Source organism: Diospyros lotus, chromosome 5 (genome assembly GCF_014633365.1).
Source record: "Diospyros lotus cultivar Yz01 chromosome 5, ASM1463336v1, whole genome shotgun sequence".
NCBI lineage: Eukaryota > Viridiplantae > Streptophyta > Magnoliopsida > Ericales > Ebenaceae > Diospyros > Diospyros lotus.
Window position 1 is genome coordinate 28,999,189 of NC_068342.1, and position 12,221 is coordinate 29,011,409.

Sequence of the window (12,221 nt, forward strand, 5' to 3'; positions counted from 1 at the left end):
TTGTCATGTGATAGGTGTCAGAGGTTAAGAAGTCTGACCAAAAAGAGCATGATGCCTTTGCAACCCATTCTGGTTCTTGAAATTTTTTATTGTTGGGGAATGGATTTTATGAGCCCTTTTGTTAACTCACTTGGACACGAATACATCTTATTGGCTGTAGACCATGTCTCCAAGTGGGTTGAGGCAATCCCAACAAGGACAAACGATCACAAGATTGTAGTGAAATTATTGAAGGAAAACATTTTCAGTAGGTTTGGTATGCCTCGAGCCATCATAAGTGATGGGGGGTCTCATTTTTGTAACAAACCTATGGAAGATCTAATGAAAAAGTATGGGGTAGTTCATAAAGTCTCAACGCCATACCACCCTCAGACCAATGGCCAAGCAGAATTAGCAAATAAGGAGATCAAACGCATTTTAGAGAAAGCTCTAGGGCCTCAAAGAGGCAGAAAGGAAAAGAACCCGCTACCACCCCAACCATTGATTTGAATCCTCCATATTCCAATGTCAAGTTAATTAGCCCCACTGCTGAAAAGAATTATAGTGAGGGATATGCTAAAAGACCAGTGCTTTGTGAGAGGGGAATCATGTTGGAACGTTTTGAAGAGCCCCCGTGTGATTTGTTGTCATTAATTACTGCCAAAGGATGGCAGTCTTGGGTTAAGTTTCAACATAAGGCCATAGTTCCCCTAGTCAAAGAGTTTTACTCAAATGTAACTAGTGACAGAGATGACTCAGGAAATAGGTGCTTAGTTACTGAAGTGAGAAAGGTGAAAATAGAGTTAAAGCCCTCTGATATTGCTAAAACCTTCCAAATCCCAAGAGAGGCATCACCGAGGGACCTTGAGGAAGCAAGTGTGGACTTGAGGAAAGAAAACCTGGCTAGGATTTTAACAGAGAAAGAAGATGCTGTTTGGTTAGGTCCTACCCTCCCAAAGAAGAATTTGTCCCCTAAATGCATCATCTTGCATAGACTTCTTTGCTCTCATTTCATGCCCCACGCATTCACTGGCAATGTCTCGGTTAAGCAAGCCATGTTCATGGGAAAGATGATCCTACGAGTACACATAGACTTGGCTAAGCACATTTTTGATACTATAGACCTAGTGTCCAAGCATGCACATGGGGGTGGAGGACTACCCTTTGGAGGACTGATTACCTACTTTGTGTTGAGAAACGGGGTAAAAGAGAAGATAACTTTTGAAGTCATCAAGCCAATGGATAGGATCAGCCCAGCATCTACACGAAGAAGCAGTGGGCAGTTGAAGAGGCTTGAGGCAACAACACTCGAGAAAGGAGAGGCATCAGGTCGGCAAGCTAAAGGATAAGAAGAACCATCTCAGGAACTTCCACTGCAAGAGGACCAGATAGAGAGACAAGAGGGAGATCATTCACTTAGAGATTTATACGAGTTAGTCAAGGAAATGCAAGAAAGGCAAGAGAGACGTGAAACCTTAGTGGAGCAATCATTGAAGAAGATCCAGGAGAGACAAGAGGCCATTTTTGAGGAGCTACAGGTGAGGCAGAGAGTCATCTATTCAGGAGTGATGGCCATGAATGAATGTTACACTGTATTGAACCAGAAGGTAGGTCAGCTCCTGAGCACATCTATAGAGGAGCCACCACAGAAATCCTTAAATGCCAAGTTGGCTGATGCTGAGACTTGCATTCAGGAGACCATTGCAACTTATGCACCTTCCACATCAAGGACTCATCTACAGCCTGACCATGCTGCCCCTTCACACTTTGACATTCCATCCTCTTCCATTATTCCTCCTCCTGCCAAGCCTTTATCAAAGACCCTTTTTAGAGACTCCATTGAGGAGAACTCCACTTCTGATGATGCCACTGATGGCACTGAGTAGTCATATGATTTGGTTCTTCATGCTTAACTTCTGTACCTATGAACTACAAAGATTAATTATATTTTCCTTTTCCAATAAAAGTGACTTTGCTTACTCTGTGCTTCAGATTATTATGCTTGATGCTTTAGATTCACAACTGGTTATTTATATATAATCTTTTGTTTGAAAATAGAACTATATGAGATTTAGAACTAGGACTAGGACTACTTAGGATGCTTTATTTTTGTTCATTTGTTTGGATGGCATATAAAAATGGTAAAATGGTCAGCAAATTGCCCAAATTCTCAAATTAAGTGGAGATTTGTTACCCAAATGAGTGTTAGAGCTTCATAACTATTTATTTTGAGTGAAATAACACCTATTCATAAAATAAAATACTTTGTTGATTCTCTCATCTTTCAATAGCTTCAAAATGACATTTTGCTTTGAGTGTCTTTAATGATAACAGCTAAACTTAACTGACTCTAAGGTTGGAACCGGTTGAATGGATAGTACTATTTTATGGAACATCATAGAGGGATCATTTTCTTATCACTTGAGCCAATTGACCTATTACTTTTTGATCAATTTCCATTGAAGCTCTACATAACCATTTGAAAAATTTCTCATTGATTAGTTAGGTCCCGGGAATTATTCTGTAGGCTTAGTCTAAGTATATAAAAAAAAAAAATTGTCTGGGAATCTGACGTTAAAAGACCAATTTTCCATTTAAGATAAATAGTTGTCTCTAGGTCTGGGACATTAAAAACACCCCCGTAGCCATTGAGGGTGAAGCAATGGAGGCTTGGTCATTATCAATTGGAATAGCAGTTAGATTCAGGTTCGGATGCGACCAATTAAATTTAGATGTCCTGATATGATTTCAGCTATTGATGCATGAATGCATCACATGTGTATATTTATTTATAGTTTATCTAAAAAAAAAAAAAAAGAAGTTCAAAGTTATTTATCTGTTCTTAGCTGAGTTGAAAAATTCCCGAGACCTAAACACTCTTTTGATTTCCATCATTCCCTTTGCTATCCCACATCACCATTTGGCCCTATTACTTCCCAGTAAGATCCCTCTTGGTTCTATGAATCATGCATTTCAAGATATAATTTCAAGAGCAAGGAAATATGGTTAATTTTAGATGTTGTTCATTGAGACACTATTATGATCATGAAGCTATTTCAGGTCTTTTCCTTCCTTAATTGCATTCTTGATAATTGATGATACCTTTTTGAACTTGAATTACATGTAATGACCCGAATTTAGTTAATTAATGTCGTGTTGTATCTTGTGGTTGAATTGATTAGCCTGGATGTTTAATATGTTATTTTTAGTGTTTATTAATTTAGTGTTGCATATAAGTTTGGAGTATCGGAATTAATTTAATTGATATTCAAATAGGATAGCGAGTGTGATCTGAATTGAGAGAGAGTGATTCAAATTGGGTGTAGGTGATTCGGATCCGACAGAATGCATTTCTGGGAGCGAGTTCAGAGACCATTATCTTTTTTTTGATGTGGTGGTAGAGAATTTTGATGTGGTCAAGGCATGCATTTAGGCCATTAATTGCTGTCTCTTGCCTTGCCTCATATTTAGAGAGATTATAGAGAGATTGGGATGTTGTTGCAGAGAGTTATTGAGGAAGAGAAATTGCAGAAGTTACAGTGAGTTACCGAGATCTGGGAAGAAGAAGGAGTCGTTCGGCAGCCAGCTTCTAGAGAGATTTTCTTCTTCCATCAGGTAAGCTTCCCTCTTTTTTTTCTTCTCCTTGGGTCACTATTATTTTTCCAGTGAATGTGCGAGCTGCAAGCTATCCATTCCATGTAAACTCTATTATTTCTTATACATACCTATATATATATATATATATGCGGGTGTGCTGGTCCAGCCGTGAGTGTGCAACCTCCATCTTGTTGTTTCTCCTTTTGTTTCTTTGCTTCGGTAATGGCTTGCTAATGGCCTGGTTAATAGCCTGTTGCTGGATAAATGTAGCATGGATATGTATTTATGTATCGTAGCAGGTGGGTTGTGCAATAGGGGAACTTGTTGTAAGTGTATATGCGTGACCGTGGGTGAGGGACTCTACTGTGTGAGTGTTTGAGTGTGTGTTTAAAGCTAAAGAAAGTGTGGTGTGTGTGTGTGCTCAAATTAAAGAAATAGCCTCTGGCTGAGGGGCTTGCTGTGTTCGTGTGTGTGTGTATCCATCACCATGCGTAAGTTTATATATATGTCCAGGTGCACAGTGAGTATTTGAGTATGTGAGGAAGACTAAGTGGCCTTTGGCCGTGAGTGCAAGGGATGAATTGATCACTGTGTGTGTGTTCTAATATAATAATAATAACTATAGTGTGTATATATATATATATTCATATTTAATATTAAAAGTTGAGTGTTAGGCTACAGAAGATGGCCTTTGGCCGTGAGTGCAAGGATTGGGGGGATTTTATTAATAATTAATATTTTTATTATTATTACTACTACTATTGTTATTATTATTAATTATATTATTATTATTGTTATTATTTTGTTTCTTCTAATCCTCAATAATTGTTGATAAATTGTCCTTATCCTTATATGGTTAAACCACGATCGGTCGGGATAAGTTTTGATAAATAGTAACCGGGTCATGAATAGTAATTGGGTCGTGAATAGTAACTTAGCCGTGAATAGTAAACTGAGTCTTGTTCTTGTTTCAATGGAGAGTTAGTTTCCTCTCTTATTCTTTTGTTAATGAAGCTAGGTAGCTATGGGTAGGATCTTGTTAGAGGTGGTTGTGGCTGAGAGTATTTGCATGTGATTCTTTTATTTATAGTATCTTGTTAGTTCATATGCATGCACGGGCTTGGGATATGCATATGGGGGTTTCATGTGACTAGTGTGCTTGGACATGGGCATATTGTTGTATATTTGTCTTCCCTTCGAGGCGAGCAGGGCATGATGCATGGCTTATGGGGGTTATGTATCATCGTTTGTGTTCATTATGCCTCTGCATTACATGAGCACTGCATTGTATATGATTTCCTATATGAGCAAGCAGGGCTTGATGCATGGCTTATGGGGGCTATGTATCATCGTTTATGCTCATTATGCCACTGCATTATATTTGTGCATTGCATGGTTACTGGCGCTGTCTGTGTGTGTTGTGATGGGTTTACAGACGCAGATTGGCGTGCTGGATTTTACGGATGGTTATGCCATGCTGGGTTTATGGACGTTATTAGCATACCAGGTTCTTGGGTTTCGGTAACGCCGGCCTAAGAGAGCTTCGGCTCAGGATGTTTCTTATACTGCCTTTCAGGGCAGTGACAGGTTTGTGATAGGGACTTGGGTGCCGTGTGTCTTATGTGGGCCTTAAGGACCAGTATTTGCATATTTTATTATACGACATTTTTATATACCTATCATGTGATTCATGGACATGTGATGCATGGTTGGCTGTCATGTTACGGATGAGTTTTGCACTTGGGTGCGCGTTAATCTATTATCTCCCTTACTCTTATTAACCTTTCATTTCTTACATGCTTGCTGAGTCTTGTGACTCACTTTTGCTTCTCTTCATTCCAAGTAAGGGCAAGGCTAAGTATGGGGGCGAGGCTAGCAGTCATTGAGCTATTTTGATAGATGGTGTACAAGACAGTCCCAGTAAATCCTGTTTCGGTGTGTGTGCATCTAGTAGTGTTGTGCCATAGACGTTTTGCTTTTGAGTTCTTGGCACGATTTTGTTTATGTGCATGTTAATGCCATGTAACCTTGTGACCGGTTATCTTTTTATGCATGCTTAGGATGTATTATGCTTCCACTGTTGTTTCTTATGTATGTGTATGGATGATCCTAGTTGAGCATGCATGGCAGGTCAGGGTGGTTTTTATTCTGTTTCTTTATCCCTCGTGCGGGCTCTTGCTCGGGTTCTTCGGCTTGGCCGGGGCATCCGGGAAAGGGGTCTCACATTACATCTACTCCAAATTGAGGTACATCTTTTGAGAGCAACTTTGAGTTATCATTTTATTAAAGAGAGACATATCCAGTGAGGTTTGCAATCGAAGCTTAGAGAATTGAATGTAATATGTGATTGATGCTAAAAAAATGCAAAATTTGTTATGTTTTTATTACCTCCTAATCCATTTGATCGACTTAAAATCTCAAGAATTGCTTGTTGCAAACTAAAAGAAGGAAAAGAGATGAAAGAATGACTTATACTCTGCAAAGGCGTGATTGAAAGAGGAGGAAAAAGCTAAGAAATGAAGGTGTTCTAATAAAAGTCAAAGGCATTCGAATGAGTCTTCAAAGATATTCAAATATGGAGCAAATCAGAAGAAAGCTGCTCAATCATTCGAATAGATCATTTTTACATTCGAATATGCAAGATATCGGGTATGTATTCGGATAAGCTTGGCCTAATTCGAATAAGAAGTAACAAAAATCAAGATCTCCAGGTGAGATTGTGCATATTCGAATACTTCCCAAGTCATTCGAATGAGCCGAGCATGAGAAGAAATTCGGATAAGCACATCGTTTGGAAGCAGAGAAGATATATCCGAATAAAGTCCAAGTCATTCGAATGTGATTGAAAAAGAAAGGAAATCTATTCGAATGAAGGCTGAGTAATTCGAATAAGAAGCAACTCAAGGAATTCCAAATTCGAATACTTCCCAAGTCATCCGAATGCAATGAAGAAGTCAAGAGAAAAATTAGAAATTCATTCGAATGAAAGTACTGTTGGATTCGAATGACTGAGAAAATCGCCGTGTAAGGAACAGTAAAACGTGAAATTCATTCGAATAGGATTAAAATTCATTCGAATGACCCGAGCAGCCAAAAGAAACTCAGCGCACATTCGAATGTCTCTGCTAACATATTCAAATGAGCATCCGAACAAAAATCTGACATGCGCAAATAAACGCGGTGGCTCTGAGGTAAATTCAACCAACTTTTTGAACAACTTTTCAACAAGTGGTCCCCACTTCCATGCGCCGTAAGCTTAAAAAGGAACCAACATTCTTTGGAATCAGAGGTTAGTGAGAGCAGAGGATACTAAGAAAAACAATACAAAAAAAGACGAAGATCATTGGAAAGTGGAGAGTTCTTTTTTATATCTTTTGTCTGTTTCTCTCGTTTTGTTTTTGTCTGTATTTCTTTTCTTTTTGCGAATAGCACTTCAGTTACTCTAGTTGTTCTTGCTAGTTCTGAGCTTTGTATTACAAGTCCATCTCAATTTCTTCTTCAAGTTATAGTTCATTTCAGTAATTAATACAACAGTAGTTTATTCAATTCTTATCGTTTGTCTCAATTTATTTTCTTTGCGAATCTCGTATTCATCCGTTGAGATTAGTTTTAGTCATACACTTCCTATGAAGATGTGTGGCTAATTCGATTCTTGGGTTAAGGCAGAGACGGTGCCCAAAGCCACCGGTGAATCAATATAGCAGAACTCCATATGTCAAAGTAACCAAAGCAAAAGTAGTTTGGGAAATGTTATTAACCAAAATCTCAAGCTTGGATTGGTTCGTACGCCTAACTTAGAGTTCCCATGCCATGTATGGGGGCTGCTTGACCTGGAAACGTTCTCATACCCAAGCCCCGAGCAATTATTTGTCAAAACATTATTTATACACTGATTTATGATAGCTGCTTACCATAGAGTCTCCATGCCATATATGGAGGTTGTTTGAACAAAGAGTTATCATCATCTCAGTAGTACATTTAATGGTTGAAAACCCGAGCTATTTGAGCTGCTAGTTACATCACAGAAAGCTATATGGAAAATCAGTTGGGTTTGGCACCAGATCTGTCTTGACCCAAGACCTCTCCATATCCAGATTACAATCATATCACATTTAGTTTGATCTCATTTTATTATTCCGTTAATTAAAAGAACTAGTGTGGTTATCTCCTTCCATGAGTAATCTCCCTGTGAGTCGACCCGGTCTTACCCGAAAAAATTACATATAAATTTTCTACTACAATCACACTTGTGCACTGGCGAGTCTAATCGCCTCATCCTATCTGTGAACATAATTAGTTGCTAAATCAGCTGAATTAGTGAAAGAAAAATACAAAAAGTGATAAATGCAGGGTGAGCGAAGCAGCAATATGCTGATTGATTTAACTTAAAAATATGCCCTAAACAAAAGTTCAAATAATAAACATTTCTTTGAATGTCTAAAGTCCCTATGCTATTGATCATACATTTTTGCTTCACATACGAGATTTAACTTATCAATGAGTTTGTGAATGATGAAGTGTTCTTGCATTTAATTTGATTGCTAAGGGACTAGCAATGTTTAAGTTGGAGGGTGTGATTGATGCTAAAAATTTGTTATATTTTTATTACCTCTTAATCCATTTAATTAGCTAAAAAATATCAAAGATTGCTTGTTGCAGCCCAAAGGAAGGAAAAGAGATGAAGGGTTGAATCAATTCTTCAAAGGCATGATTAAAAGAGGGAAAAAAATCCAAGAAATGAAGATGTTTTAACGAAGTCAAATTCATTCGAATGAAAGCTGAGTAATTCGAATGAGTCTTCAGAAGATATTCAAAAATGGAGCAAATCGGATGGAAGCCAGTCAATCATTCGAATGAATCATTCAAACATAAATATGCAGACTATCGGGAATGTATTCGGATGAGCTTGGCCCAATTCGGATAAGAAGCAGCATATCAAGGACTCCAGGTAAAATTGTATATATTCGAATGTCTCCTAAGTCATTCGAATGAGCTGAGAATGAGAAGATATTCGGATGAGCATATCGTATGGAAATAATGAAGATATATCCGAATGAAGACCAAGTCATTAGAATGTAATTGAAGGAGGAAGAAGAACTATTCGAATGAAGGCTGAGTAATTCGAATAAGAAGCAACTCAAGAACTCAAGGTGATTCATATTATCCCAAGAGCATTCGGATGAAAATAATAGCATTCGAATATTTCTCCAGTCATTCGAATGTTATGAGGAAGTAAAGAGGAAAATTAGAAATTCATTCAAATGAAAGTATTGTTGCATTCGAATTACAGAAGAAATCATCGTGCAATGAACAGTTGTAACGGCCGGGGTCCACATAGCAACTTATTGTCCGGTTCAGGTCGCAACCAATCCCCGATTTTATCGCTCTGGGATTTAATCCCAAAACACGCGTCACTATGTAGAACACCCTTCGCACTTATATGCCTAGTTCCCCCCCTTTGCATGGCCGATGTGGGATTCGCCTAAGGTGCTTACACGATATAATACCCCGAGAGCCCAGAGAAGTTAGTATATATCGAGGATAGTGTAAGAAAGGAAACAACACCAGCTGGATACCTTTTGGGCTGAATGTTGGCAAAGAACTCCCAAGTTAAGCGTGCTTAACCTGGGGTAATCCAGGGATGGGTGACCCCCCTGGGAAGTTCGTGTAGGCCCATCAGGGTTAGTTGTTCCAGTCCTTCCTATCGCTCAATTGGGTCGTTACAAGTGGTATCAAAGCTGACCCCTGAGCCTCTGAGCGCGATGGTGGGGCAAACCTCAGCGAGGAGGCTGAGTCCCGAGAGGGGTGTGTGTAGGCCCCTATGGGGGGTACGTGTAGGTACCTTAGGCGAATCCCACATCGGCCATGCAAGGGGGGAGATCTGGGACCGGTTGTAAGGTCGCATGACGAGGACGTCATGTGCTTAAGGGGGGAGAATGTAATACTCCGAGAGCCCAGAGAAGTTAGTATATATTGAGGATAGTGTAAGAAAGGAAACAACACTAACTAGATACCTTTTGGGCTGAATGTTGGCAAAGAACTCCCAAGTTAAGCGTGCTTAACCTGGGGTAATCCAGGGATGGGTGACCCCCTGGGAAGTTCGTGTAGGCCCATCAGGGTAAGTTGTTCCAATCCTTCCTATTGCTCGATCGGGTCGTTACAACAGTAAGGTGTGAAATTCATTTGAATGAGGTTAGCATTCATTCGAATGACCCAAGCAGCCAAGCAAAACTAAGTGTACATTCGAATATCCCTACTCGCACATTCGAATGAAGCTTCGAAAAAAGCTCTGACATGCGCAAATGAACACAGTGGCTCTAAGGTAAATTCAACAAACTTTTTGAACAACTTTTCACCAAGTGGTCCCCTCTTCCATGCGCGACAAACTTAAAAAGGAACCAACATTCTTTAGAATCAAGGGTGTGGAGAGCAGAGAATACTTAGGAAAACACAAAAAGAAGAGGATCATTGGAAAGTTGCAAGTCTTTTCATTCTTTCTATTTTATTAGTCTTAGTTCTTGTTTGTATTTTAAACTGGTAGCACTTCAGTTATTGTTCTTTGTTCCTAGTTCTGAACTTTTGCTCCAGATATATTACAAGTCCATTTATTTTCTTTTCAAGTTGTAGTTCGTTTCAGTAATCAATACAATAGTAGTTTATCTATTTCTCATTGTTTGTTCCCGTTTATTTTCTCTGTAAATCTTGTAATCATCTGTTGAGATTAGTTTTAGTAGTGCACTTCCCATGAAGATGTGTGGCTAATTCAATCCTTAGGTTAAGGCAATGACGGTGCCCAAAGCCACTGATGAATCGATACAGCAAAACCTCAGATGTTCAAGTAACAAAAGCAAAATAGTTTGAGAAATGTTCTTAATGAAAACCTCAGGCTTGGATTGGTTCGTATGCCTAACTTAGAGTTTCCATGCCATGTATGGGAATTGCTTGACCTGGAAACATTCTCATACCCAAGCCCCGAGTAATTATTTTGTCAAAACATTATTTATACACTGATTTATGATAGCTGCTTAACATAGAGTCACCATGCCATGTGATAGAGCGCATATTTTCATATTATTTAGCCCTCATACTTAGTCTTTTTGCACATTAGTTGTGTCATTTTATTCATCTTGATTTTGTTTTATTTTATTTTATAGGAATTGGGCTTCGCACTATTTTATCTTATCTTGGACAGATTAGGGCTTCCTGGGTCATGAGGAATTTTGATGGCAAGAAGGGAAACAAGGAGATTGGAGACAAAGAAGCAAAAGTGTGCTCACAGATTTGACCTTCTGTGATTCTTTCGAGTTTTTGGCCAAGTTATAATCTCAGAACATGAATGATGTCTTCATAGATATTGTAGAGGACTTCTTGGAATTTCCAGAATGGTATGATTTGTCCAAATCCGAGTTCGTTTGGGCCTCCAAATATTGCATCAAGTTAGGGCCGAAAAGCTGGGCCAAATCCTAATTGGATTAGAATTCTACACAAACATGGAATCTTTAAAAGGCCATAACTTGAGCGTCCGATATCCAAATCAAGTTATTTAAAAGCCCAAATTCATCTAATCTTCCTGATCTACAATTTTGACGAAGGGGACGAAGCCCAGAGCGCACTTTATCCTATTCGAAATCAGCTGTGAAGTTGCGATAACCTAGGGTTTCCTCCCTAAGCTCTATTTAAGCACATTAAGTGGCCGATTTTGGGGGTGGCCGATTTTGGAAGAACTCTCACGATTTCAACCAAGAAGATGGAAGGATAATTCGTTTGTGATTCGCTACATTCTCGTACCTCTTGCTCGGTTTGAGTCTCGGTTATATTGTTGAATCCGGTTTGGAACTCGATTTTCATGTTTTAATTGATGATTCTGTTTCTTTCCTTCTCTAAGTTTATGTATGTTTCTTTTATGCGATTGTGTGAATGCATGCATGATCTTTGGATGATTTTAATTGATGTACTCGATTGAGGCTTTGATTAGAAAGAAACGGTATATTTATATGAGCGATTGCTCGATTGGATTTAATCTTTTACGGTTGTAGAAGAGTTTTTCAAATCAAAAGAAAATCAAACCAAAATAGATTGTTTTCATAAATGAGACAAGGATTACCGTGGTAAGGAGGTAGGGTTTATAGCGGGTTACATTTTACTTCATCGTTGTTTCATTCTTGAACATTTATATTTCAGTTTTCATCACAACCCCCCCCGTTTAGTATTGTTTTGACAGATTCGTTTGAGGTTCGTTGGGAGACGACTTTGGTTGCACCCTTATTGCAAATCCGAATCTATATTTCATCTAATCTAATCTATCGTTGTTCGACAGCACCGATCAGATTTTGGCGCCGTTGCCGGGGAACCGTCAAACTGTTCTGCCATAACAAGATTTGTTTTCTGTCTTTCTTTTTCTTTTTAGTTCTCTTTCATTCTTTGTTGCTTTCTTTTGTTGCTTCTTCGTATCTTGCTCTTTTGTTTCTCTTTTCTTTTATTTCCTTGTTGATTCTTTGTGTTTTCTTTGTTCATTCTTTGTGTTTTTCTTTTCGGTTTGCTTGTTTTCTGTTTTTTTTGCCATAAACAGCACTGTTCACTGCCGATGACTATCTCGGAATGCCCTGATTTTTGGTGTCCAAAGGAATGGGGGTGTGGGGAGAAAT

General features: G+C 38.8%; 1 protein-coding gene across 1 annotated transcript in view; it reads left to right on the forward strand.

Annotated features, from left to right (window-relative positions):
- LOC127802183 (uncharacterized) overlaps window positions 1–12,221 on the forward strand; it is a 100,839-nt gene that overhangs the window by 741 nt on the left and 87,877 nt on the right. The window contains 1 exon segment of the mRNA XM_052337889.1: window positions 15–384. Within this exon segment, the coding sequence (XP_052193849.1) occupies window positions 15–384 (370 nt within the window).